The sequence below is a fragment of the Dermacentor silvarum genome, chromosome 5 (assembly GCF_013339745.2).
Source record: "Dermacentor silvarum isolate Dsil-2018 chromosome 5, BIME_Dsil_1.4, whole genome shotgun sequence".
Lineage (NCBI taxonomy): Eukaryota > Metazoa > Arthropoda > Arachnida > Ixodida > Ixodidae > Dermacentor > Dermacentor silvarum.
Window position 1 is genome coordinate 91,920,622 of NC_051158.1, and position 27,318 is coordinate 91,947,939.

The 27,318-nt window shown below is 48.6% G+C and overlaps 1 protein-coding gene across 1 annotated transcript; it reads left to right on the top strand.

Annotated features, from left to right (window-relative positions):
- Positions 1 to 8,770: 8,770 nt before the first annotated feature.
- LOC119453586 (uncharacterized) lies at positions 8,771 to 26,896 on the top strand. Its single transcript, XM_037715638.2, has 5 exons — positions 8,771 to 9,120; positions 14,155 to 14,356; positions 15,445 to 16,005; positions 19,321 to 19,650; positions 23,282 to 26,896. The coding sequence occupies exons 1-5, from the start codon at positions 9,065 to 9,067 to the stop codon at positions 23,786 to 23,788; spliced, it is 1,656 nt and encodes a 551-aa protein (XP_037571566.1). The 5' UTR covers positions 8,771 to 9,064; the 3' UTR covers positions 23,789 to 26,896.
- The last annotated feature ends 422 nt before the right edge of the window (positions 26,897 to 27,318 follow it).

Here is a 27,318-nt window from a genome sequence, read left to right on the forward strand (position 1 = left end):
TGTTTGCTGCACTATATCATTGACAGAGCAGCCATCTCAAATGACAGCTGCGATACGTTGTCGTTGGAAAACACTACGCACTGCTCAAGATCGTCGTCCACCACGGCGCATCGACGCCTTGCAAGCAGCTACAGTGACGTGCGGATAATTATTTGCTGTGCGCTACGTAGCCACAACGCAGGCAATGAACCGTGTTGTGGGGTCATCACAGCCCAAGAAGACATATGCATAAGGCAGCGAAAGTCGACACTTTTTTTTTATAGTGGTGCTGAGTACATCACCGATGACAGTGCGTTGTGCGTGTTTTATTTCGCCGGTCAAGATTGTTAATGCCTCTCAGTTCCGCACCACGTCGCTGTTGTCGAAAAATAAGTTGGGCGTGGCCCCAACCGTGGTGGGCGCGCACAAGAGTTACATGCCTCGCTCGGGGCGTGACCTATGGTTTTGATTGACACGCGAACTCGGGCCAAACTCGTACATCGCGAAACCCCCCTCGAGTTAAACTCGGGAGCATGGCGGCGGCAGCAGCAGCCTGTGTCATCGCATCCAGCGGCGGCAAGCGTCAATATGACCATCTGGACCCCTTCAGCTACATGACCGACGTAGAGTTTCAGCGTCGTTTTTGCCTTTCCAAAACGTCAGTGCGCTGGCTGTGTGACGAGTTAGGCGAACGCCCTTGTCTGCGGAGACTGCGTGGCGGGCATATTATGCTTTCCGAGCACAGACTGATGTGACTAGGCTGCGGAGGAAAAGTTCGTGCGATCGCTTCGCTTCGGCTCTCTCCTGTTTCAAGCGCTGCTCGTCCACCGCGCCCTAGCCCAGGCCAGGTCCGGCGTCGTCATCGGAGTACTGGGGCACCTGCGAGCACCTGGGGTTCAACCCGGGCCAACCAACCTGAGTAGGCGAAGTGGTCACATTATATTGGAAGACTCAGAATGGAAGCCGGGCTGCCTTCCGATGCAACAGGTGCCGAAATCAGTTTTCGCAGTTACACGGTAAGCTGCACTGCACGGTCAGAGAGGCGAAGGACGTTACTTCGCCAAAACGCACCGCCTCGGCCGTCCGAACGACCACCTGTCCAGGCGGCAAATGATTTGGCTCACGTACTGCGTGAGCAAAAGCGTAGACATATGACTGTTGAAGGAGATGACCGGCGACTTGTTTCCTCTATAGGAGCACACCATCGCCGACAGGACGAACTACCCCCGTAAGGTCGCGAGGGACGAGCTGCTGGCGCGACCTCCACTTGGTACCCCGGGTAGATAGCGCAAATTGATGAGTGCCTTCTTCGCGGCGAGCAAAAGTATACAATCGAGGCCGCCTAATGACGGCCGACAACTTTCCGCCAGCCGCCAAAATTACGGCGGTGTTAAAGTTGGGGGCCCATGGGTCTTCGGCATGTTCTGCGCGACCAGAGGGGTGCTGCGACTTTCAAAGTCGACCGAAGAAAGGCGGCGACGCTAGGCGCCATTATTGCAACCAATGTTAAACCGGGGACCATTATTCATAGTGACGAATTGGCCGCATACAAATGTATCCCAAATTTAGTGGATGCTAACGGGGCTATGCCTCAATCCGCATTGGTAGACAGTCAACCAAAGCGTGAACTTTGTGGACCCCATCACGGGCGTTGACACGCAAAAAAAAGAAAGTTATTGTCAAAAGTGAAGCGCTCCCTCGTCAGCGATGGGTACAGGGCAACTGCACCGATGCTGGAGTCCCACCTGGGATGCATGTGGTGGCAGTCAACATCCACGTGCGCTGCAAAGACTCTTTCGTGCGTTTGTTAGAAGCCATGGATCGCTCGGGCTAGCCACTACAAAGACTTTTTCCTGCGGTTGTTAGAAGCCATCGCTCGACGCTTGCCAGTATGGAGGTGTATCGCAAAGTAAAAGAAAATAAAGCGTAGTTTTCTGACCCTTGTATGTGTGCTTTCCGGCATTCCTGTGTGCTTACACGGTAAGCCCGCGGCAAACCACTTATGCGCTAGCCGACGCTCACTTCGTCTTGTAGCTGGATGCGCGCGCTACTCGCAGCTTTTTCTTTAGCGCGAGCAACGAGCGATCTGTTAAAAGCCCAGTGTGAAAACCAGCCGCACACCAATCTCTGCTCGGAAATGGGAGCCCAAGCACGTAGCGAGCCGCACCAATCCAATCTAGAGCAAAGGAGAAACGAGCGATCTGTTGGAAACCCAGTGAGAAAAGCAAGCGCACACCAATCGGTGCTCGGAAATGCTAGAGCAAGCACGTATCGAGCCGTGCCAATCGAATCCGGAAAAAAGAGGGGGGCGAGCGTCTCCTCGTGGCATAACGCGAAACGTATTTAAATACAAATTAGTCTAATACACATTCCGTGTACATAGTGGAAACATTAAAATGCTTACAACCCACGTTAATGTGACTAATATTATTGTACTAAATGAATTTATTTTATAACTTGCTTGTGCCTGTAATGCACTCGGTGGAACGACAAACAAGTGAAAGAAGGCACGACCATGCACCGACCGTATGATCACGTGAGCCCCAGTTTGTCGACCGCCCATATGGCAATGCCCAAGGGAAAATAGCCACCCAGAGGGAATCTAGATTAACCAATGAAACTGGAGGCGTGCCGATGGATAAACTTCGTCTTGTTATCATTTGTTCTTTGATCTTGGGGCGTCGCCAGAGCTCGTGAAGATCCCGAGTTTCGCCAAACTCGGGGCATCCTGCATAGCACCCCTGCTGAAGGATTTGTGCGCCGTAGGCACATGCAGTAGGGCCGGTTGCAAGGGAATGATCACTGGCTGTAGCGTGCGTGAAAGATAAGATTGCTGCATTAACAGACTGCTAAAAAGACTTAATGACGAAGTACAAGCAAAAATCGCTGGTTTTCATGTAAGCTTCCGCCGTGAAAGCGATAACAAAACTTGCATTACGCATTTTGTTTCTGGATTGTTTCAAATGTTTTTAACGTTGTCTGACTTTTGATCACTTCAAATACTTTACTTCGTCAGTTTCAAATATTTCAAAATACCGAATAATTCATTTTCGCATGCGAATATGAATTGAGAGTGTGTAATATTCTATTCATATCAGAAACTTTGAATATTCACCCACACCTATAACTTTTTAAAAAGCTAGCTTTTTTCATAGACAGTTTTTTTCCGAAGTTTTATTTATTTATTTATTTATTTATTTATTTATTTATTTATTTATTTATTTATTTATTTATTTATTTATTTATTTATTTATTTATTTATTTTATTTTCCTGCTCTCAATCGCCCGAAGGCTTTACAGAGAGGAGGGGCAAGAACAAATGTAATTGTTAATGGCTGTCTTGAAATTCTTGGAGTCAGAGATAGCGGTGATGGAGGCAGGGAGGTGGTTCCAGTCTTCCGAGGTTCTTGGTATAAGTGCGTTAGAGTAGATTTTTGTGCGACAAAGGGGTACACCAACTTTCTGGGAATGATTATTGATAGACGCTGATTTAATTTCTCATTTGTGTGGCTGATGACCCTCGTCTGTATGTGTCACGTTGAAAAGGACTCGACATCGATTCCTGATAGTCTTTCTATTTTGGAGCCTCCTATATTGGACACGGTCATAGGGATGCTTGCGTTGAAGGAATTTTCCAATTGTTGCGGGGCGATTTGATCGTTAAATTTTAATGCATTATGTTATTTTCTGTTCCCTCGCTCCCCCAATGCTACCATTGTTTTCTAGCCAGAATTAACTTTTTTTTCACATTCCAATTGTCAATAGAGGGTATGAGCCATCAGTGGAAACAAACAAACAAACAAACAAACAACAAACAAACAAACAAACAAACAAACAACAAACAAACAAACAAACAACAAACAAACAAACAAACAAACAAACAAACAAACAAACAAACAAACAAACAAACAGAATCTTGGAAATACGGTCGTGTACGCTGCGACTGCCTGCTGTGCTGTCGCAATAAAGGAGTTTAGAGGAATCCCAGAGGAATCGCTGAAGCTTCCAAGGACGCCCCCTTCCTTCCTTCATTCTTTTTTTTTTTTTACTTGAACCTTGCTCTAACAGGAATGAAACGAACATTGATATGGGCTTAGACTGCCTCTCCCATTAACTTGACAGGTACCCCAGGGCTCTGTTTGGTTTTACTCGTGCGTCCCAACGCACACTTCTGCCGTCACGTTGAACCTTAAAGTCCGTAAAACGTTCTCATAGCAATGTTCGCGAAGCGAGGCTTAGCTTTCCTTTTTTTTTTAATTGTTCGCCGGCCTTCTACTTCATTTCTCTCTCTCTCGCTCTCTCTCGTTCTAACGTAGCACACGCCCTCGTGCGACTGGGCCAACTCCAGCCGCCTGAAACTTTGTGCCAGACTTTGTTGTTCGAGAGCGGTCCAGCTGTCAGCGAGCGAAGATGCAACAGACCGTGGCGCGGCTTCTCTTTCTCCTTCCCGCTAACGTGGTTAACGCTTCTAGCTGCGAACGCGATTACTATTTGTGCAGCCGCGTACCGCAATCCAATTTAGCGGCGAGCCGGCGCCGTGCGCTGCCAGATGTGGGGTGTGTGCGAACGCGTGTTCCCCCCCGTGTGTATCAGCCGCGGACGCGTCCTTTTGCTTCTGTACGCGCGCTTCCACCCGTCGCGGTATTGCTTTGCTGGAAGCTGCACAAACTCCTATCGAGACGCGCGCACGTTATTGGGAGCCGGGACCACACCTCTCCCTTTTCATTATTCCGTTAAAAAAAAAGTTAGCGTAGCTTGCGCTGGAGGCGCAATGCTAAAAATACAGCGGAGCTGTAGGGCACCTAGCTAGTCCTGGCTATTGGGCTAGGCTAAGCACTCCCAAGCCATCCCCAGCATTTTCCGGAATTTATGATTATTGATCGATTATCGATTGGCTATTGACTGGCTATCAATTGCCTATCGATGACTGACTAAGCTTCAGTAGTTCCAACCATGCTTATCTGGACTTAGGCAGGCTCAGCTTCGCTAGCTCACAGGGGTATGTGCCATTGCGCTTGGACCCTTTCTGCACTGCCGCCAGGATGGGACCACATTTTTGGATTCAGCAGACACATTACGCCCGGCTTAAGCAGGTCCGCTGTTAAAACAAACGAAGGAGAAAAATGGCTTGCAGATATTAAAAGGCGCTAGCTTGATGCACACCTATTGGTTTGGTGCCTACATGTTTGAAACAACCTACTATGGGGGATCGGCCATGAATCGGGCTGCTGTAGGTATAAAAGTGACGAATACTTAAACAGGATTTTCTAATTTAAGAATGAGATATTAAATGCTAATTGCTAATATCTATTTTCGTGCTATATTATTTTAAAATGCGAAGTTAATGTTTTTGTTTTCTCGTTGAGGAAAATAAAACGATAAGATTAACATGGCAGTCTCTTTGTTTGCCTTGCGAAATTAAATGTGGCATTACATACGTTCCTTTGCAGTGCCCCCAGAAACAGTATAACAGGAAGCGTAGTGACTAATCCATGCCGTGGCAAGGCACACAGCTAGGTGATGGTGAAGATGATGATGATTATGGGGATGGTCGCGACAGTTGTGGTTGTGGTGGAACAATATTATCGTCCGACGTAGTTACCAGGACATCCGTTACATCGTAAAAGTGCACATTAATTTTACATCCGCACTGTCACTTTGCCGGTCATTTATTCCTTAAATATGTTACGCGAATAATATCCCTTCCGGCCACCATCGCTGACATCGGCGACGAATTGTTCTGACATTCCTCTCCCTTGTTACGCACATTTTTTTTTTGTCGCGCTTGTCATGCGAGAGATGAACTTCACTTTATAGCTGGCCGTGTCATTGGGTGTGTCCTGTGTTCTTTATTATGGCAATAATTCTAGAGGTGAATGTGTTCAAGTTTAAAGGAAACCACTGAATAACTTCAGTCGGTTAAAATTATGTGTTCATTGTTTTGCTTAATACGGTCGGTTTATTCGCGCAAGAAGAGAGAGAGAGAGAGAAACAAAAACGCTCGTGTGCTTGGATTTAGGTGCACAATAAAGAATTCCGCGCGGGTGGTCAAAATTAATCCCGAGCCGTCCTAAGATACTTTTCTGCTTCATTGCATAATATGACGTTTTGTTAAGAAAGTAACTGGAACGACAATTCAATTCTCCGCGAAATTCGGGAATTGATACATCGAAACTGGTGTCATCCTGAGAATTCGTTCCAAGTGGATCTGCATTGCGAACTCCACGGCTATAATTTGTAAATTGCGATATGGGCCATACGGTAATTAGTTGAAAAAATGCCGCAGTTTCGCAGGAAAGGCGAAGCATCAATTGCAATAGCAAATTAGTAGAGAGCAATACGGAGTAAGGATAGTAGTTTTATTGGGTGCATAAACTTGGACACATTCGCTACTAACTGAATTAACAAGCATGGTGTCAGCGCACACAAGCAAACATGGATAGATCACACTCGATGACCGCAGATAACCACTGTCAGAACGCTGGCGTGAGCAAGCGCGGCCGCAGCAGCGAGCGAAGGTTCGTGCGGTCCATCGCTTCAACGGAAACTGAGCGGCGAAAGCACAGCGCATACAAAGGTCAGAGCCGTCTGGAGATTGCTTTCAAGATACGGTGCGCGCGACAGCCCGCACCGGCGCAAAGTACGTAGTTGGTGGAAAAGTAGAAGTCGCCCCCCACCCTCCCTCCCGCGTCGCCTTCCCGCTTTCCTCCTTTCGCGAGGGACATTGCGTCGCTAGTTCCCCTTGCGCCCGGTTGCAAGATACGCATTTGGCGCCGCAGCACAGCGTCGCCCCCGCTCCCTCCCTCCCATACCCCCACGGCCTTTTGCCCGACCTAGGAAGTCGCGTTTGCTCTCCGCCGTGCGTTCGCTCTCCGTGAAAGCACGCGTCCCCTGCGCGCTTTCACTCGCACATACGGCTCGCGGCGATGATTTTATCGCCCTTGGGCTTTATAGGGAACCTCACTGGCGGCGAAGACGATGGCGGCGGCAGAAATCCGCTTGAAGTGTCCCTATAATTGCTATCGCAATAAAACATAATTAGTGCGTTTCGTTTTTTACCCGGATAAGCATTTCAATTTTTCGTGCAAGTTATGTCCGCTTCTTTGAGTAGACCAGGGACCGGGGAACTCTGTAAAAGTTCACCTAGGGGACTCTTTACAGAAGTACCCCTCCCCCCATCAAGCTCGTGAACTAGAATTGTGCTATCTGCCACAGGCAACCTCTAAAAAATTTTGAAAGTGTTCGTTGAAACACCCTGTATTTGTATATTGCACCGTGTTTCTTTAATATCGTTTTTTTCGCTGAACAGCTTGGATCACGTTAGCCGGGACAAACGGTAGGTGCCGAAGGCTACGCGCCTTCGTTAAATTACGATTCGTGCGTCGCACCTATGGCAGCCACAGCTCAACGGCCGCGCCTGACGCATAGACACCGACGTGACAGTGTTCTCCGTGTGGCGTGCCCATGGACATAAATCAAAACACAAAAAAGCAAAACGAGAGAAGGAAAAAGATAAAAAATTCAAAGATCCATGAAAGTTGTGCTAACGTTGATGCGCGCAGCAGCAGTGAAAAAGCAGGAAAGGCGGCTTGCGCACGCGAAAAACATTTTGCATGTTATCCGAGCGGCCTCCTGGACGCCCAAACTGGTTCCTTAATCGAATTCACGGATCTGAAAAACCGCCACGTTGCCCATTACAGAACTTATTTCTTGGGCTAGTCGGTTTACATTGAAGCGGTGATCGTACAGCGTCCACAAGACGGGCACAAAAAAGGTGACAGGGTGTAACAATCGTCCTATCACATTTTCTTTTGAAATTCAAATAAATTGTGGGGCTTTAGGTGCCGGAACCACGATCTGATTATGACGCATGCCGTAGTGGGGGACTCCGGATTAACCTTCACCACCTGGGGCTTTTTACCGTGCACCCGATGCGTGGCACGCAGGCGTTCTTCTTCTTTTTCCGCCCCCATCGGAATGTGGCCGCCGCGGTCGGTACACGAACCCGCGATCTCGGACTTAGCAGGGCAACTACGTGGCCGCTAAGCGACCGCGGTGCGTTGTGACCTTTCTTGTACCCGCATTGTTAACGGTATGTTTACAGCCCATTACCTCGCCTGCTCTTGCAGACATCATAGGCGTGTACACACTTTTTTCGTAACACAAACCGATACAGACAGAAAGAGAGGAGCCCACGTATAAGTACAACTGACCAGCTGAACTGCTTTATTGTCCAGTCCCTATATAGACCGCATTCACCTGGCTTCTTGCTGGTTTCCGGTGGTTTTAGCTGCAGGTTACAAATGACCGCTGTACGATGGCGTACAGTGCAAATGAAGGTGCGATCAAGACTCGCGTCTTCTCTCTATCTATCTTTCACTCCCCCATCCTCCTCCCCAGGTGTAGGGTAGCAAACTGGACAAAGTCTAGTTAACTTCCATGCCTTTCCTTCCTCTCCCTCTCTGTACGATGGATGAGTCGGTTTCTTCAGACCATTTAAGCTCTTCACCGGTGGCGCAAACTGAAGGGTCTTTTCTAACCGGTGCCTCGGCCACGCCGAGGTTTACCATCAACACAAATCACAATGCGAGCAGGATGGACCGACAAGAAACTACCGAACGCATCTAACGCTAAAGTATACGTTGTTCTATCACTGCGTAAGCAGTAACGGTAAATGCTATGTAAAGCGAAAACCGCTGACATCGCCCTCGATTGTGCACGCGTATACTATACATGTGACAAGGAGGACCCTTTTCCACGCATGCGCAGGTGCGAACTCGAGAGAGAGAGAGAGAGAGAGACATCGTAGCAGCGATCACCGCGGTCGTCGCAGGAGGCGCTGAACCAACGGCGCTGCGCGGACCAGTCGCTGCTGCTGACGCCGGCGTGAACCCAGGGGGACAATCAACCTCGGCGCGGCGGATACATCCCAACCAGCACGACGTCGTGCCAACACAGCGAGTGCTACCACCGCCGTTCGACGCCCTCCGCGCCGCCCCAGTGCTGCACGACCCACGACCGGCCGCTGCACCAGGTGGGAGCGGAGTCGCCCTGGTCTTGTCCGGGCTCCGCCACTGGAAACCCCATGGCCACCCGCAAGAGACCACCCGGTTACGGAGGCTACCTCAGCGCCTACCACAGGTATACGGATTCGTGTTATCTTACTTGCGCTTTTTTATTTTATGTGACGCGGAAGGGGCCACAAATCTGCATTTTTTTTTTAATTTACGCGGCAGCTTCTTCGAGCTGCACCACAGTTTCGGACCTTGAAGCGGAGCTGCGAGTACTTTGGGCGCAACGCAAGAGCTGTCAAGGCTGCTTCACACTAGGACGACACGACACCGATTTCGGTCTGCCGACGGTTGGCAACGAGGTTTTCCTTCCTTCCTTTAAACCGTTGGCCACAGCGGTTTCCGTCCTGTAAACTGTTGTCCCCAACGGTCGGCAGACCAAAATCGGTGTCCTGTCAGCCTAGTGTGAATCAGCCTTTAGTATTGTTCCTGGACACTGACATAAATCAGACGCTCAATTAAGCTGCTTGTTACTGTGTGTGCGTGTTACTTTTGCATCTTGTGCGCGTGTGTACAGCCGCAAGCTGTATGACCGTGAACATGGGGGCACGTTCCGTTTTGTATACGCTTCGGTGAGCGACTAGCGCAATCCCCATGGCCTCAAAGACTGCGCGCGCTGGCAGGTTTTCCAGTGTGCGCCATCTCTGAGGCCATGGCTTAACTAATGCACTCCCTGATCGCGCTCATACGTCGTCTGCTACAGTTCACAGTAAGTCAATGCACGTGAGAGTGCATGTTTCATCATTTCCGGATGCATGCTAGGCGCACGGCCAAGACCTCTGAGACTAAGAGTATTGGCCGAGATTGCTTGGTTCCCTACAATATTTAATCGATTCAGCACTTGTTCGGCTGCCCTGCTGTAGCTAGCGCGCACTGACGTGACGATCAGGTGATGGGCCGACTCGTGTGGCTTCGATAGTGTTGCGCCATGTTCTCTCCTAGCTCTATCTGCACTTCCTCCATGCTGTAGACAAGGCCATCGCTGCTGCTCTGTCGTGTAACAGGTGACGGACGGCTGAATCTATAGATAGATGCGTCGTATCGCGGCTAGGCATGCCAAAATGACGCGCAGAAACTTGACTAAGCAGCTGGGCAGGTACGCACAAAAAAAGTATATATAGGCTAGAACTGTTTGTACTAGCAGTTCAGTCGTAGTGGCGGGCATGTTGTTACCGAAAGCAGCCAGATAATGGGAGGCAGCACTCTTGTACCAACCCCTGACACTGGCGGTGCATAAACATACAGTGCATGATATTACACGCTGCATAGGAAGAAACTAAGGACAACTGTGGGGCATCGCATTTACTTCTGCAACAGTTTATTAACAGCTTCACGAAAGCTTCGCTTTATGTAGCTTCCAACATGTTCGTAGGATATGCAGCATAATGTTTTGTTTGTTTGTGCGTCTCGTGTATCGCTTTGTTGCAATGTTTTGTTCAATGCAATGCTTTGTATCGCTTTGTTGCAATCGCAATGCTGCACCAGCGATACAGAAATACGGCTCTTGCATGCGCGGGACTCGGTAGCGCTCGTATATTGCGTGCACTGCACCGCATTACCGTAAACCCCGCAAAGCTGCCTTTTGGCAGTACTTTCAGTGTAATATAAGCATCACGCTGACACTGCTGCAGGCAGAGACAGCGTCACATCCGGTGACGTATGACCGAAGGATGCATATGTAGCACACCGCCTGTTTTTTTATAATCTAAAGCAGCTCGTGCTTGAATGTCCCAGGAAAGGCCTAACTCTTGTGAACTGTTGCATGCAAAGCAGTCTACAACTTGAAAAGGCGCGAAAAACCGGACGAAGAGGAAAAAAAAACAACAACAAAACGTCAGAGCCATGTCTCGTCTTCTCTTTCTCTCTTTTTTGCTGTTTCCTTTCAGATTCAGAATATAAAAATTGACACAATTCAACGCACTTTCACAAAACACCTTTGAACCTGGCACTTTCTCGGTTTGACAGCGTATCCTGGCGACCGAAATGCAAGTTTAATTTAAGAATAGAATAAGAAATTGTCTAATAAAAAGAGGCCCAGTTGATTATTTAATCATCCTCATTATCAGCCTATATCTATGTCCACTGCAGGACGAAATGGCGATCTCCAATTACCCCTGTCTTGCGTTAGCTGATTCCAACTTGCGCCTGCAAATTTCCTAACTTCATCACCCCACCTAGTTTTCTGCCGTCCTCGACTGCGCTTCCCTTCTCTTGGTATCCGTTCTGTAACGCTCATTATTTGTTACGGTAGTATTAGTGGTACTACACTCTGAACGCGTATATGTACCTTGTCGCCGTGGAACGACTTTCCTATAACCCTGCGAGCTGTCAGCGCCGGAGTGCCGACGCCTGTTTATCCTACTGACGTTTATATTGCGCAGCGGCGCCCTTGATGAAACGCTGGCACGCCTTCGGCGCTGACAGCCCGGGCGATGCCGGGGCTGAACGTCACCGAAGCAGGCACAACCCTGTAACGCTTCCGACTTGCCTCGCCGTCGGACGCACTTTTTCTTTTTTTGTCGCCGTCACTTCGACGTCTAGACAAAGAACACGACAAAGAGAGAGAGAGAAGCGTCGACGTTGACACTGCTAAAAGCGACGCCTGAACGGCTCGGACAAGTGCAGCTTTGTTTTCTTATGTAGCGGACAACTAGCTGTTGCTCGAAAGGGGGAACGTAAACTTGAGGGGACTTGATTCCAGCCACCGCGTAAAGCCGGCAGTGAAGCCAATGAAAGCATGACGTGTCAGATGAAACTGTCTTTGCAAGTGGTCTCTTATAGGAATTGTGCAGTGTAAGGATAAATAAACGCCTATATCTTTCATCCTCGTTTTAACGCGAAACGAAGTGAAAGTAAAAAAAAAAAAAGACATCTTGACGCCAGTGGGAGCACCGCGTGCCGAATGGGATCAGTTTGAGCGAAGTTGGTTTGAGCGAAGTTGGTTTGACGACAGTTTGGTTTGACGACAGTTTGGTTTGACGACAGTTTGGTTTGACGACAGTTTGGTTTGACGACAGTTGGGTTGATTGAAATTGGGTTGATTGAAATTGGGTTGATTGAAATTGGGTTGATTGAAATTGGTTGGATGTCCTGCGCTCGTGTCGTTTAACTGTGCGTCTTCATGTACTGTCTATTCTCACTGCAAATACTCAATTTTCAAGAACAAAGGTGAGCGAAACTGAAGAAAGGCAGGCAGGTCAACTAGCCTTTGTCCAGTTCGCTGCCCTAAATGTCTAGAGAAAGAGAGGGGGTTAGAGAGAGAAAGAGAAGACAGGAGTTCAGCTTATGTGCGTGTACTGGAGAAAGCCCAGCGTTTGCGCACCGTGTTGTGCGAACCTAGGGAGTGAAACTTGCGGCAGCTGGCGGCGGGTGTAAATAAGCGCGAGCGTGGGACACGGGGAGACATCCCCTGTTCGCGGATGGCGAATCACGTTAAAAAAAGAGGGCAAAGCGGTTGTCGCGCGACTAGCCGATCCTCAGGCACAAAACAATAAAAAAGAAAAAAGAGAAGAAAAAAATTGGAGGACGCTTCGCCTTTAAGAGTGGAGCGTGATAGCGTTATCGGGCTCCGTTCGCATCACATTTTTCTTTCAGTGGGCTTCACTGCAACACAGAACGTGGGAAAGCCAGCTTACAAAGACCAAGCTTACACCGATACCTTTAAAGCGGGCTTCACTTTTAAAAAGAAATGCATTGCTGGGAAGACGTTTTTCCAGGGGCTCTATATAAGTCGTCTTGTTTTTTTTATTTTATTAATTGTTTGCTATTGCCCCAACGCGCGCGCGCGTGTCCAAAACGCATTAGGCAGGCGAAGTCCCAATTTGACCTGCCGAGGATGCCAGCGCCATCTGGATAGCATTTTGGCAAGTAAACTACCCGAGCGCGCCGCTGTTGGTATGGTAGAAATGCCGCAAAAGGGGTTTGTGTTTGAGTTTCTTCGTAACAGAATTGTTTTCTCGTACATTCAAATTACAATCCGATGCCACCATGTCTATAGGTTGTGGGTTATTCGTGCTTTACCATTTTTCTGACGGCTTTCACTGTGAGAAATTCAATTTTCGTTCACCAAAACCTTGCACCATGTGGAGGGCCTGCGCGGTCGGAGTGGTTCGGGATGATTTTCTCCGCCACGGACGCCGACATCCACGCCGACGCCGGATTTTCTACGACATAAGCCCTTCACGCTACCGCGTTAAAAAAACGTCCGCCTCTTTGAAAGTGGATGTACAGCGAATTAAGCTGCTGCCGACGTTAGACAAGCACCACCACCACAAGCGACATAAGTCGCGCGCGCGTGTGGAAGTGCATCATACATGCTCATTCCTATAGGCCCTCCGCCAAGCGCCTTATTGAACCAGTGTATTAAGCATGGAACGCTTTTAGCTTCCGTCGTCGGCGACCTTTAGGAGACCTTGAGCCAAAATCCAGAGCCGTTATCCGGGGCACTCAAGACGAGAATGGGGCGAGAACGAAACGAGAACATCGGGGCATCGTAGCGAGAGAAAAACGAGATCCGGGCAACCAGTCAAAACTTAAGAAAATGCTGTCTCTGGCCCCCACCCCCTTATACAGCACATTACATACGCTAGTTACTGCAAACAAGTTACAAAAAATATTGCTTCCGATTTCTTCCTGTTTGTTCACAATATCACTCAAGCTGTAACTTCTAGTACGCTGAAGTTTAATTTGTCATTTCCAATCACGAAGTTCAAACGGTAGATGCAGTGCACCATACACTTGATTGGTATCTTTTGGCGCTGGGACAGGGTTGCCTGTGCTCTTTTCAACGCCTGCAGTACATGAGTTCCGCGGCGCGGGTTTTGCACCGCCTCCATCTAGAATTTTCGAGTCAACTCGCGGTATTCGAAACGGACTTCTCGGGTGCCTTTCTTCGCCTGTGACGACACAATTGTATAAATCATTTGTTTCACAAAAGCTGACAACAACCCTAAATTATTTCCGTACGCTTCTGCACACACACGACTTTACATATTGGAGTTGAAATTTTCACCTGATCGCTTCCGAGTGTTGATCATCTTCAAAAGGATTGAACACGACGTAATTCGTAACGTGCAAATTGTCACAACGTGCACCTTCCGCCCAGGCATCGAGGCGGCATCGGTGCTGGTTCGTACGGAGGCACCAGCAGCAGTCGACGGGCGGTGGATCGTCGCTTCCTGTCCGTGTACATGGCGCTGGTGTTCCTGCTCCTCTTCGGCTGCCTGTTCCTCACGCAGTTGGTGTCTGACGCGCCCAACCGGGTGCTAGACCCCCTGGAACCGGGCATCCTGGACAGCCTCTTCCAGGTACACGCGTTAGTATGCACGCGCACGTCATTCCTGATGTTCCCAAAAGGCCACAATGTCACTTGGAGAGACTTCGCGTCTACTGCTCGCGCGTTTTCACGACTGCGGATGTATAGGGGAGCATTTTTTTTTTACTTTAGCAAATCGTTGGTTGTAGATCTGGCTTTCTGTATTCCGCCATGGTTGCTTAGGGGCTATGGTGTTGGGCTGCTAAGCACGAAGTCGCGGGATTAAATCCCGCAACTTCGTGCACCATAAACTTCATTCGCATCTTTGAACACCCGTGTACTTAGATTTAGGTGCGCGTTAAAGTACCGCAGGGGGTCCAAATTGTTCCGGCGTCTCCCACTACAGCGCGCATCATAATCAGATCGTACTTTTAGCACGTAAAAGCCCATAATTTTTTTTTTGCTTTTTCGTAGCCTGTTTTACCTCTTTGGCCGCCATTTAATCAGCACTCACCGCTACCGGGCACACCAGTTTGTGTCGTAATTTTTCACACAGGGCATACAAAATGGCAGCGGAACGGAATCGATTGAGTGCTAGTTATCCTGCAATATATTGCGTCCAAGAAGATATATTCGCTATTTCCTTGCAGACATCTGCACCCATTATCTAAGACGTCTTCATTTCAAGCTGCGAAGAATCGAAACTTTGGCTACTGAAAGAGGCCGGGCTGTGTCAAATGTTAACCGAGAAAAAGCAACGATAAAAATACCCAGATTCGGCTTAATAACGAAGTTAAATTAGCAGAGAAATGACGAAAACGGAAAGCATAATCGAACTAATCGGAGAAAATTAGCTAAGGTATGCTTTATGTTTGCGCTGATTCTTGAAGCAACTTGTCTGAAGCCTTCTGCGTGTCACTTGTGCCTCCAAGATGCGCGATCGCGCAAAGCTCAAGTTGCGACTGTAAATTATAGTTGTTGCTCTGAGTTACGAAGCTTTTTGTCTCTATACTCTTCTGTGTCATATTTCTAATCACGCTGCAGAAACGAGAGGCCGAAATCACCGTCTCGACGAAATCGGATTTCCTTCATTAAATCGCCGTGCATACACTCCTTACTTTTATGCTTTCGTTTTGACAGTCTGTGGACGACGGCCACCGGGGAGACTCAGGCCTGTTCCCGGGCAGCGCCGACCGCGAGGGCGACCTGCCCGGCGACGTCAACATGAGCACGCTCGTCGAGCTGGCCGAGACGCGCGGCGACCGCTGGCAGCGGGTGCGGCGGACCAACGACCGCTTCTACGTCTTCTCCGCGTACCTGGACACGCGCCGGGTGCGCATGGTGCGCGTGATCGCCGCCGCGCGCACGCGGCTCACGGACCGCGTCGTGTGTCGCCTCTTCTGGCGCGTGGTGGGCGGCGATGACGACGGCGCCTTCCAGTCGGCCACCGTGCTCGCCTCCAACAAGCTCATCCGCGAGAACTGGAACCTCCGCTACAGCGCCTTCTTCCTGCTCTGCCCGCTGCCCGCGGGCGTGACCGGCGAGGTGCCCCTGTGGGTGGCCGTGCAGCGTCTCAACGACCGCAGCATGCCGCGAAACCTGATGGCCGTCCACCGGAAGGACGACGACTTCGACAGCCGGCTGCCGGAGGAGCGCGAACTCGCCGTCTGCGTCAAGCCCATCCACTACGAATACAACAAGGTACGTGTGTAAGCTCCCTCTACGGACGCTTACTCGCTTTTCGCATGTCGAGTCGTGAGTCGAGTCGTGAGTCGAGTCGTGAGTCGAGTCGTGAGTCGAGTCGTGAGTCGAGTCGTGAGTCGAGTCGTGAGTCGAGTCGTGAGTCGAGTCGTGAGTCGAGTCGTGAGTCGAGTCGTGAGTCGAGTCGTGAGTCGAGTCGCATGTCGAGTCGTATACGGCAGGTCGAGGAGGACTTGCGATAGTAAGCGATACTTGGTGTTTGCGCTGGTTCGCGAATACTCTTGCATGAAGTCTTGCCTATGATATATGCCTCAAGATGCGCATTCGCGGAAAATTTTACTTGTGATGGCAAGTTATACTTAATGTTTGTACTGGTTCATGGAGCCTCTTATCTGAAGCCTCTTGCATACAATAAGTACATCCGAGGTGTACAATCGCGTAAACTATTACTTGCGATGGCAACTTATAAATAGGGGTTGCATTGACTCGTTGAAGAACTTGTATGGAGTCTCTCCTATGTCATATACAGGGTGCTTCAGCGAACACTTTCAAAAATTTTTAAAGGTTGCCAGTGGCAGATAGCACAATTCTAGTTCATGAGCTGGTCTACTCGAAGAGGCGGACACTACTTGCAGAAAAAATTCAAATGCATATTCGTCTAATTAACAAAGAATCACTAATTAAGTTAACTAATTATCCTATGGCCCATACTGCAGTTTACAAATTCTAGCCCAGGAGTTCGTTGATTTCTCAGGATGACACCAGTTTCGAGATATTAATGCCCGAACTTTGCGGAGAAATGCATTGGCGTTCCAGTTACTTTCTTAACAAAACATCGTTTTATGCATTCAAGCACAGAAGTAAATGGCACGCCAGTGCATTTCTCCGCAAAAGTTTGGCTGCAAAAACGGCATTCAAGTGGACGCACCATCACGCTCTGCTCGTTCTAGATTTCGCCATTGGCATGAGCGTTGTGCGCACGTACGTACACACATGAGCGTTGCTGCTGAGGAGTTGTGTGCCTACCACGGTGCTATCGTACCACAGCGCGGAACATGCACACCATCAGTCTTGCGACGCCAGTAACGCGGCTGCAGGCGTTCCTCGATCATAGTGCCAGCGTTGTGACACGCCTGGTATGCCTTCCAGGGCGCTGTTTCTGCTGCACGGCGGCAGTTGTCATGGCGTGCTGCGTCGCGCCGCGTCGCCTCCGTGTATATTGGAACACCGTGAGAGGCCTAGAGTTTCGCACAATAAATTGTAGGTATCTCTGTATAGTGAAAGGAGCCCGATCTCGACGCAATACCTCGTTATCGCCTGGAATGCTTCGCCTTCGCTCAAAACTGCCAATTTGCATTGCAAAGATTGTAATTGTCTATGAACTAAAGGATTTTGAAAGATATGGTGATTTTATAGTTCGGTTCAGTTTATAGTGATTCAGTTCGATTCTCTTCGAGCTCTTGAAGGGAATCTGTAAATCCTGTATAGATGCGCGAGCCAATTGCTTTCGATCATTTCGGTGATGTCCCTGCGAATTTCTTTCAATATCAACATTTTTCTGATTTTTTTTTCTTCGGAGCGCGGAGACACACATGGCAGGTGCATGCGGTGGTGTTTTGTGGACGAAACCTTTAAGGAATGCATAAGCTAGGTTGCAGCCTGGCAAAGCATGTTCTGCGACAATGGCGCTGCAGTTTGGTCCAGAAGTAATGAACGGTTGCATAGATACCAACAAAATTTTGTGAGCGGTTATAATCAGATCGTATCTTAGGACGTTTTCGACGACCACGACTTCGATTATTTTACATGCCAGCTTCCAACTATCAAGCCAGCCTTTCTTGCCATAGCGTCCTTGCACACGTGACAGCGGCTTTAATGGCCAGTCTATATCGCGTCGGTGGTGGTATTCAGTTCGTTAAGATAGAGACCGCCCCTTTCCCTCGTCGCCGTAACTGGGGACAGGTTCTTCAGCTTGCGTTTACTTCGTCATTCTGGCTTCAAACGACTTTGTGACTTTGCAAAGCGATCATTTTGAGCGCAATATTAAGGCGAAAGCCTTAGATAGCTCATGGGTCGAACATTTGACCGTCCGGAAAATTCAACGGCACAGAAATTGGGGTCGAATCCAGGATCTTTGGTGACAAGGCGAAGTTAATTAAGCTGTCACGATGCCACATGGGGCCACCATGTATTGGTGCCACCAAAGGAAGTGGGTTCCAGTGCCTCAGCTCTACCTAAATTAAGATAGAGTTAGTTAAGGGACTAGGGGAGCCCACGGCCTTTGGTGTTACTTAAGGCGAAGTTAATGCACATTTAATTAGGACAGAGTTAATTCACGCACTCGAACGCACGGCCATTGATGGTAGTCGTACCCACAACCTTAGCTGTTAATTACGGCAGAGCTAATTAAGGTGAAGTTAAATAAGGCACACTTACTTACCATATTATCCACATACCACATACCATAACCCACATACCATACATCAAGGTATGTGGGTTCGAGTTCCAATTAAGGAACTCGAACCCACATACCTTTGGTGTTACTTAAGGCGAAGTTACTTAAAGCCAAGATAATTAAGGCGATGTTAATTAAGGCAAAATTAATTGGGGCGAAGTTAATTAGGGCGAAGTTAGTTAAGGCAGAGTTAGCTAAGGTATAGATGATTAAGGTTACTTAAGGCGTAGTTAATTAAGGCGAAGTTGGTTAAGGTAGAGTTGATTAAGGTATAGTTAACGTAATTAAGGTAGAGTTGATTAAGGCACTCAGACCCACGACCTTTGGTGGGAGAAAACAAGCAATAGGAAGTAACAACGCATTTGAATGAGAATGTCAAGTAATTTAATGAATATCTCATGAGCATGCAGGGTTTCGCCTTCATCCTCTTTAGAGTATGCTAAAGTGACTGTCGACTTTTGCGTCACAAATGCAATAATTAGCTACAATTTAGCATATGCTCCGAGGCTAATTGCACTGCATAAAACTTTGAGTGGTTGGAAATTTAGACGGGTGAAATGTAACGAATCACGTCACAAAAACTTTTCAAGCCACAAGCATGAGGATTAGACAAGTCCATGTGTACTAACCACCATTCATTCACGTGGTATAGCTGAGCGTTCGAGGCCCCGGAGTTCCCGCTCGTTGCTTTTTGTAGAAAACTAGAGAATTTGCTCTTGGCCTCCGAGATCCGCACACCAATCTTGGAGGCCGTGCGATTTTGGCCTCTGAGATCCGGTGGCGCGCGGTGACCGCCCGATATCGGAGGCTACGCTTCGCGTAACCGTCGCCGCGTCCCTTTTTTTGGCCCACGATCGCAGGTTCTGCAGTTCGCCGAGTTCATCGAGCTGAACGTGGCGCTGGGCGCTTCGCACTTCGTCTTCTACAACCACACCGTGGGTCCCGACGTGGGCTGCCTGCTGGAGCGCTACGCCAGCGAGAACCTGGCCACCGTTCTCCCGTGGGAGCTGCCCATCGCGTCGCAGCGCGAGATCCGCACCGAGGCCCTGTTCGCGGCGCTCAACGACTGCCTGTACCGCGTCATGTACCGCTTCCGGTGGGTGGCCATGATCGACCTGGACGAGTTCATCGTGCCCTCCGGCAACATCACCATACCCACCATGCTCAAGAGGCTCCAGGACAGGAGCAAGGTATTTGCACCACAAACAATTCGACTCTCTCTCTCTCTCTCTCTCTCTCCATATATGGTGGTATATATATATATATATATATATATATATATATATATATATATATATATATATATGCGCCGCCCAGTAGCAGTAGTACAGCGCACATAAAAATGCACCTTTGCTACAAGCTATCTCAACAATAAAACAAAGAATTGTACTTAGTGTATAAGTGTACAGCACATCGCTAGTTTAGGTAGTAGTATTGTCGAGGTTATACGCAACGAAGTAAAATCAACATAAATGACTTGAAATATTCACAAGAAGAAAAGACAGCATATGTGCGAGACCTTGGAGGAGGAGGAGAATATTACTGGGATAATTACTGGGGTTTTACGTGCCAAAACCACGATATGATTGGGAGGCATGAAGCAGTGGGCGACTCCGGATTAATTTTTTGGAGAAGTACAATCCAATTTCCTGCAGAGCTGTTTCTTTCGAACGGTTGCAATAAATGTTTGTCTCCTGTAATTGTATCGCATGCTTTAAAAAGTTGCCGTATATGACTGTCCTGCTTGAAACCTTGGTCGCATGTGACGCTTTGGAGCATTTAATTTCGGGAATTGCTAAAAAGCTATAGTAATTCGTCAACCCACAGGTTACTTAATTCGCCTTAACAATTAACATTTACCTTCCTCCCCCCCCCCCCCTCAATTTACGCTAGATTTGATATTGGTTGCGTTCACAGAGTACGTTGATCTAGGTCAATTACTTACAGGGGACCCTGATCATGAGAACGAAATTTAAAGAAGAATAAGATTGGGTTGGAGTGCATACGGCAGGCATTGCCAAATCGTGACTGCGAGCGTATACCACTGTCGTTGAAAAGTGTACAATCATTGCATTCTACCGGTGCTAACATATAGGGCAGAAACTTGGAGGTTAACAAAGAAGCTCGAGAACAAGTTAAGAACCACACAAAGAGCGATGGAACGAAAAATGTTAGGCCTAATGTTAAGAGACAGGAAGAGAGCGGGGTGGATCAGAGAACAAACGGGGATAGTCGATATTCTAGTTGACATTAAGCGAAAAAAATGTAGCTGGGCAGGCCATGTAATGCGTAGGATGCATAACCGGAGAACCACTAGAGTTACAAAATAGATACCAAGAGAAGGGAAGCGCAGTCGAGGATGGCAGAAAACTAGGTAGGGTGATGAAGTTAGGAAATTTGCAGGCGCAAGTTGGAATCAGCTAGCGCAAGACAGGGGTAATTGGAGATCACAGGGAGAGGTCTTCGTCCTGCAGTGTACATGAATATAGGCTGATGATGATGAGTTCACAGTTTTCCCATGGCAGCGGGATAAACACTGCTGTGTTCGTAAATCACATTCATAAAACTCCGAATCGCTTGCATGCGTAATTTACTGCAAATGTCATAATTAGCCCCCTGTATTTGAAGTGTACCGACATATTTCCTATAAGGCGCCCTTTATTTTCACCAAATGCAAACAAGGTATCTTGTTTAGTTCACCCGGGAAATCGCTGAAACCAACTAGGAACGTTTTATGTCGCTTGAAAATAGGGGGCACACCAATCGTTGGGCGTGGCTGATTATAATACTTTATCCGGACCTCTGCCCTCGCCCGTAGGTTAAATAATTGTGTTTTCAAGTACAGTTAGGTGGCCCCGAGGAACTCGGGCATGATGCAAGTAGCGCAAGCTGAAATTTGTTAGGGCGGTAACTGCCCAGTGCCAGGCCTTCTCCACAATGCGAGCCTGTATGGCGAATACGCACGTCGTCCGCTACAGCGTGTCCCGAGGAGGCACGAAAGACAATCCTCGCGGCCCAAGCAGGGGATACATAGTAAATAAAAAGCATTACTTACGTAGCCACTCTAATACGAAAAAAAGTTTAGCTTCAGCTGTCGCGTTGTTGGACTTTCCAGCGTGCAGCCGAAAGTGCGCGCTTTCAAAAGTGTGTGTGTGTGAGGGGGGGGGGGTGGTGACATATTTCGCCCCCCCCCCTCTGTTTACAGTAGATGGAGGGGAACCCCCCCCCCCCTCCCTGTAAGTACGCCTATGATTCCATCATATTCGCGTATACGGGCTCCCGAGGAGCAACGCGCCTACGAAGAGCGATGACAGGAACAGACGAGAATGGAACTCGTCTGTTCGAGGAGCCAGAGGAAACTAGACACGCGTGATGTCTCGACGGCAACGCCCCCACGGGAGAGCGGAAGGAAAGGAAACTAGATACTCAAGCGCTTGGAACACCGACAAAGAGAGGGAGGTGCGAGCGTAGACATGGCCGATGCAGGTCGGCCTTTTGGGCTGACCGTCAGTGAGGTCATCTCCAGATCGCGTGAAATCTACCACCCCCACGTGGCACATTGCTAGCCTTTGTAGATTCCAACTTTATGAACTCTGATCTTTGTGTTCTTTCTCGTTGGCTTTCTAATTTTTTCATCTTCTTTGCTTTTTCTTACTTTTTATCTTTTGAATAGCATTGAAATAAAACCTCTGTTCTTAAACATGTGCCTGCAGGACCTCGTTGCGTCCCAGGTGTGACAAGGGTAGTTCAAGAGCACGTTACAGCTCCCGGAGTCCACAGGAGTATGTGCCATTGAGCTTGGACCCTTTCTGCACAATCACCAGGATGAACCCATATTTTTGCTTACGCACATGAAAAATCCACGGAACCCTAGCCATAAATAGCTTCGCTGCAAAACGTGCTTTGTAACAATGCGAAGTTCTGTGAGTTCCTGCATGACTGCCAGAGAAGCGCGGCCTGCGAGTCAGAAGAAAGCGTCGACACTAGCACGATACGTCAGTTCACGTGGCTTCGTACAGTCACGTGTGGTGTGGCTCGTGTGGCTGGCACTTATTGTGCCTAGTGTTGGCCGGGACAGTTTGAAAGGGCGGGTAGCGGAGACGACGCGCACAGCGTCGCGGGGCAAGGCAGTGGTTGTCCCAAGCACACACACGCTTGACCATCGCCGTTCGCACAGCCACCCTGGATCTCGGCTGTTGGTTCCTCGTAGCCCAGGACTAATAGGCAGCCTCAGGCCTCGCTCCTGCTCAGCTGTGCTAGGTTGGGTGCCTTGGTCCCTGGCGCGCCTGATGCTGAGCAGCAGTAGTTGCCATCTGCTGCGTCGCCGCATGTCGTCTCATACTGTTGTTAGAACACCGTGCGAGGAGCTCGAGCGCAACGCTTAGCCTTGCTATAATTTTTAATCCTGCGCCTTCGTTCTAAAGTGTCAACTTTATTCTTCACTCACCACGTGACTACACTCGTCATGTCATCAACTTCCTTTTCTGCAGCATACACAAACATGCACTTCGAGCTTGATTGGGCATATATTTGCAATGAGTTGCCATGGAAGTAAAAGATTCTGAGTATAGCTACACTCAGATATAGCTATACATAAAAAAACAGATGACCTACACCATCTTTATATTGATTTCAGTCAATAGGATGCTAAAACGTCTCGCTTAGGATTTACCCGGGGCAAGGGCTTGTTCCCTTCCCATTTCTTTTCTTTCGTGCTGTGTGTGTGTTTTGCGCTCCCTTACCATCTAGGCCCTCGCCTCAGCAGGGTCCTTCTACGTCATTAAATTAGTCCGTGGTCATTCTTTTTTTTTCTTCTTGCAGAGTGGTCGTGCAGGCGCCTACTCGTTCCGGAACGCCTTCTTCTACCTGCAGTGGCCCGACGACCCAGTGGCCGCCAGTGACAAGCTCCCTCTGGTGACGCTTCGCAAGACGATGCGCAAGCTGCACCTGCACGCTCACCGGCAGCGCTCCAAGTGCATCATGGAGCCCGAGAGCGTGGTGGAAGTGGGCAACCACTTCGTCTGGGAGTTCCTGGCCGGCAAGACGACCGTCAACGTGGCCTCGAGCGTCGCCTTCCTTCACCACTACCGCGTGTGCGAGTTCGGCGGCAACGACTGCGTCAATGCCACCTCGGTGCGCGACACCAAGGTCTACTACTGGAAGACGCGGCTGCTGGAGGCCGTCAGCCGGAGGATGAAGATGCTACGGAGACGCGACCTCGCCTGTCCTGGACAGCCGCCGCGGGTGAGACCGGGCAACAGGACCACGATGGCGGGAGCTGCACCCGTTGGTGCTCCGACCTCACCGTCGTCGTCGTCGTCATCGTGACCGCGTTCTTTGAGATGAGCAGCGGGAACGAAGCTTGTGTCACGGTCACCTTGTAGAGGTGCAATTACGTACACGTCGCGGCTCGTGTCTAGCAGGCGTCCCAAACGACGACGCCGTCGTCCACGACCCAGAGGTATGCGGCATCATCGACGTGCTCGATGTTTAACCCTTAACCCCGGTTTGGGACAAGCGATGGGGTTCGTGCTCGTGTTTGAGCTCGCCGTTTCTCAACGCTTAGGAGAGGAGTGTGCCTATAGCACGCAGAGGCGCCTTTGTGAAATCGAGTGTCCTGACTCGCAGCGAGAGACAATTGGTGGATACTTGTGCCTGAACTGTCGTGCGAGTCTCTCTGCGTCTACGAAATGGAGGACTACGACTGAGCAGCACGTTCATTGCGTGTCCGCAGCCTCCGCCCTTTAATGAGGAGTTTTCAAGATGATAATGGCAGCAGGCCTTGCACGAGGAAGCAGCTGTACACAATGACGGCGAGACCACACGGTCTCTTTTCTTCCGCGGCCTGCGAAAACAAGCATGAAGACCCTAACGGATATTGAGGTGTCTATCCTGCCTTCGACTACCCCGATTCGGGACTCTCGGTTCAGTGGCATTTGTTTTTTAATATTATTCGTGATATTTTACTTCTACTTATTTTGTCTTTGTTCCTAGCGTTACTGAGTTGATTCCTTGAATTTCCTGCTGCGCCTTGGCTGTGTGGACAGATAGTCTTCCTTTTAATCACATTGTCAAGCTATTGCCTGCTATCCTTTTACCTCAGTGCACAAAAAAATGCGATCTATTTCGTTTCAGTGGTCCCACCACGCACGCATGATTCTTCTGAACTGTCCATTGTCAGCATTCTTGCGGTCATCTGGCCCGTTATAGAACGTTAGCTCGCCACCAGCGTTCGATGTACAGTCGTCGGACATGTCTCGCATACAATGATGAAGTGTCCCGGGTCACGCATTTGCCACCAGTATTTATATAACCATCGTCGCTGCGGAGCTGAAATCCTTAACGGAAATCGTTCCATTCATCTTTCAAGATAGCACGAGATCGACAGACTCTAAGGCGACCAGAAGGGAAGCGGAGTTCTGATTGCCACGACGGGTGCGTTCCATCCACCCGTGCCATCTTTGCCCCAGTGTCCAACATTATCGGCCGTTGCGCTTGGTCTATGAGGTGTTCAGTGCTTCCTCTACATCGGAGCCCATGAATTTTATCAGTGCAGTCACCACTTATCTTTTGCGATAAGCGCACGGAACCCGTAACGTGTGCGAATCCTGCCGATGCATCGGCAGGACAACCTGTCGGACAGAGTCGTGCACCGTGTTGTCGTGAGATTCGTCCAAGTCAGACTGCCCTCTATAATCTAAGCCAAGCCGTGTTCGTCTCATCACTATAGCTCCACAAGAGCGAAAGATGTGTTCTGCTGTCTCCATATTATGCCCCATCGTATACGCTCGTGAGGCTAGCTGGAAGAGTCCCCATGACGATTTGTGCCGGAAATAATGTGCGTGTTGTGCGTAATGCTTTGACTCCGAGCCAATAACTGCATACGCGGGAGCTCGTGCCACAGACTGTCTTGACTTGTGTCTCCGTGCGTATAGTCGCCGCAGGAGTGTTTCATGCATAAACTCTTTAAGCCGGGGCTAAGCTGCAGCGGGCTGTGATGAGCGGAAGCCAAGTATTATCCGCCACGTCGGCTTCGCTCCAACAGTCGTCAGTGCACGTTCGTTATAGGACGCGTTCCCGGGGTGACATTCCGGACGTTGTCAAATTCCGCCACATTGTCGAGTCCTGCAATGGCGGCGTTTTGAGCCAATCAAAGAGGCCGTAGCAGCCCTCTGGGCCAATCAGAGCTGACAAGATGGCGAATTTGACAATATTGCGGCAGTAGGGTGTCCGGAATGGTACGCCGGCCGTACACAGCCTATAACTCTGTCTTGCGGGTAAACGATTCGTAATGTGTCGTGTTTGAAGTCTTACCACGAACAGTGCACCATACCTGTGGCGTCCAGGTTCACGCGTGCCTGGTTTGTGATATCTTGCGTTCATTTGCAGCGATGAGGAATCGCTGATTATTGCGTGATTTACTATACTTTGCTCTTGACCATCCGTTTCGTACGCATTTATGTTAGTCATTTTCTGTTTATAGTTCGAGCTGTGTACTATATTTGCATTAGCGGTTCTGTTTTTAGCTCTAGTTGTACATACATGTACATTAGTTTTAGCTCTATTTCGTTATTTCATGTTTGCCTTACTACTTTATTTATTTGGTTCGTTTGTTTAAAGAGAGCAGGAGCATTCTCGTGAAAGTGTGTACGCAGACAGCAATGGGTGTGATTGTATTCGTGCTTCCATAATAGCACGAAAATATCGCCGGAATGTGAACAGCCAATTGGGGCAAGAACACATAAGGACTGTTCAACAGGACATAAGCTTGCTATCATTACAGAAACTTGCCAGACATATATACATATTTTTACCATTACCTCGCTCGTAATGTAACTATACTAACTCGGCCTAATTCCTTAGAGGAGAACCATGCAGCTTTTAGCAAATAAGAAAAAAGAAAAAAAAAAGCAAAAGTAAGTGCTTTGGGAATGACGTGAGCAGTTAAGATGCGATTTTTTTTCGCACGTCAATAACTGCCTTCAATTTTGCATGCATTTCTTCAAATTCTTTAATATACTGTGGTCCAGCTACTGTTCTTCCAGGAACGCTTTGGGACACAGTAGACGCGCATGTCGTTTCTTACAGGATAGTACCAAGATGCTGATATGTATACTGTCAAATCCCGCCGCATTGACGAAATCTTTTATGTTTGTATTTTGAGTGTGGGCGTTCCAATAGCGAAATTTTTCACTCGAATCGAGTATTTGAGGAAAAACTTCCATAGAATATCGAAACTTTCTCGTTTTTAAAGCAAAATACAAAGTCTGCCTGGAGTCGGTTTGGTGAAAAAGAAACGAGGCTTATGTATATTGACACATACACGTGATGTTCACAACTAGACATCTGGGAAACTGAGGAGCTTGTAAATGACTAACAACTGATTTAAATTATCTGGGGTACAACGGTTATATATGGCAGAAACGAAACAAGCGAGCAGCATGTTACTAGGTGCCACAAAAATTGTGGTAGACCACTGCAGATTGTGTAAAGGGATCCAAACCTGGCGACACTCGGCCGAATAATTGGCCGAATAATATATATATATATATATATATATATATATATATATATCGTTCAAACTGTCGAGTATTCACACACCCCTTATTTTGAGCCATTCACAGGAGGCGATCGCTAACCTTGTGAGCCAACGAAGACTGGCAGGGTGGCGAGTCCTGCAATATTGCGGGATTTAAGTGTAGAGGGCTGCTGTTCCGGTGGACATTATCAAATTCCTCCATATTGTCGAATTCTCAATCTTGCCAGATCTCATTGGCTTATTTACAGGGCTGTACAGCCGCTCTGATTGGCACAAAACGCCAATATGGCGGAATTTCGTCATTGTCCAGTAAAATCAG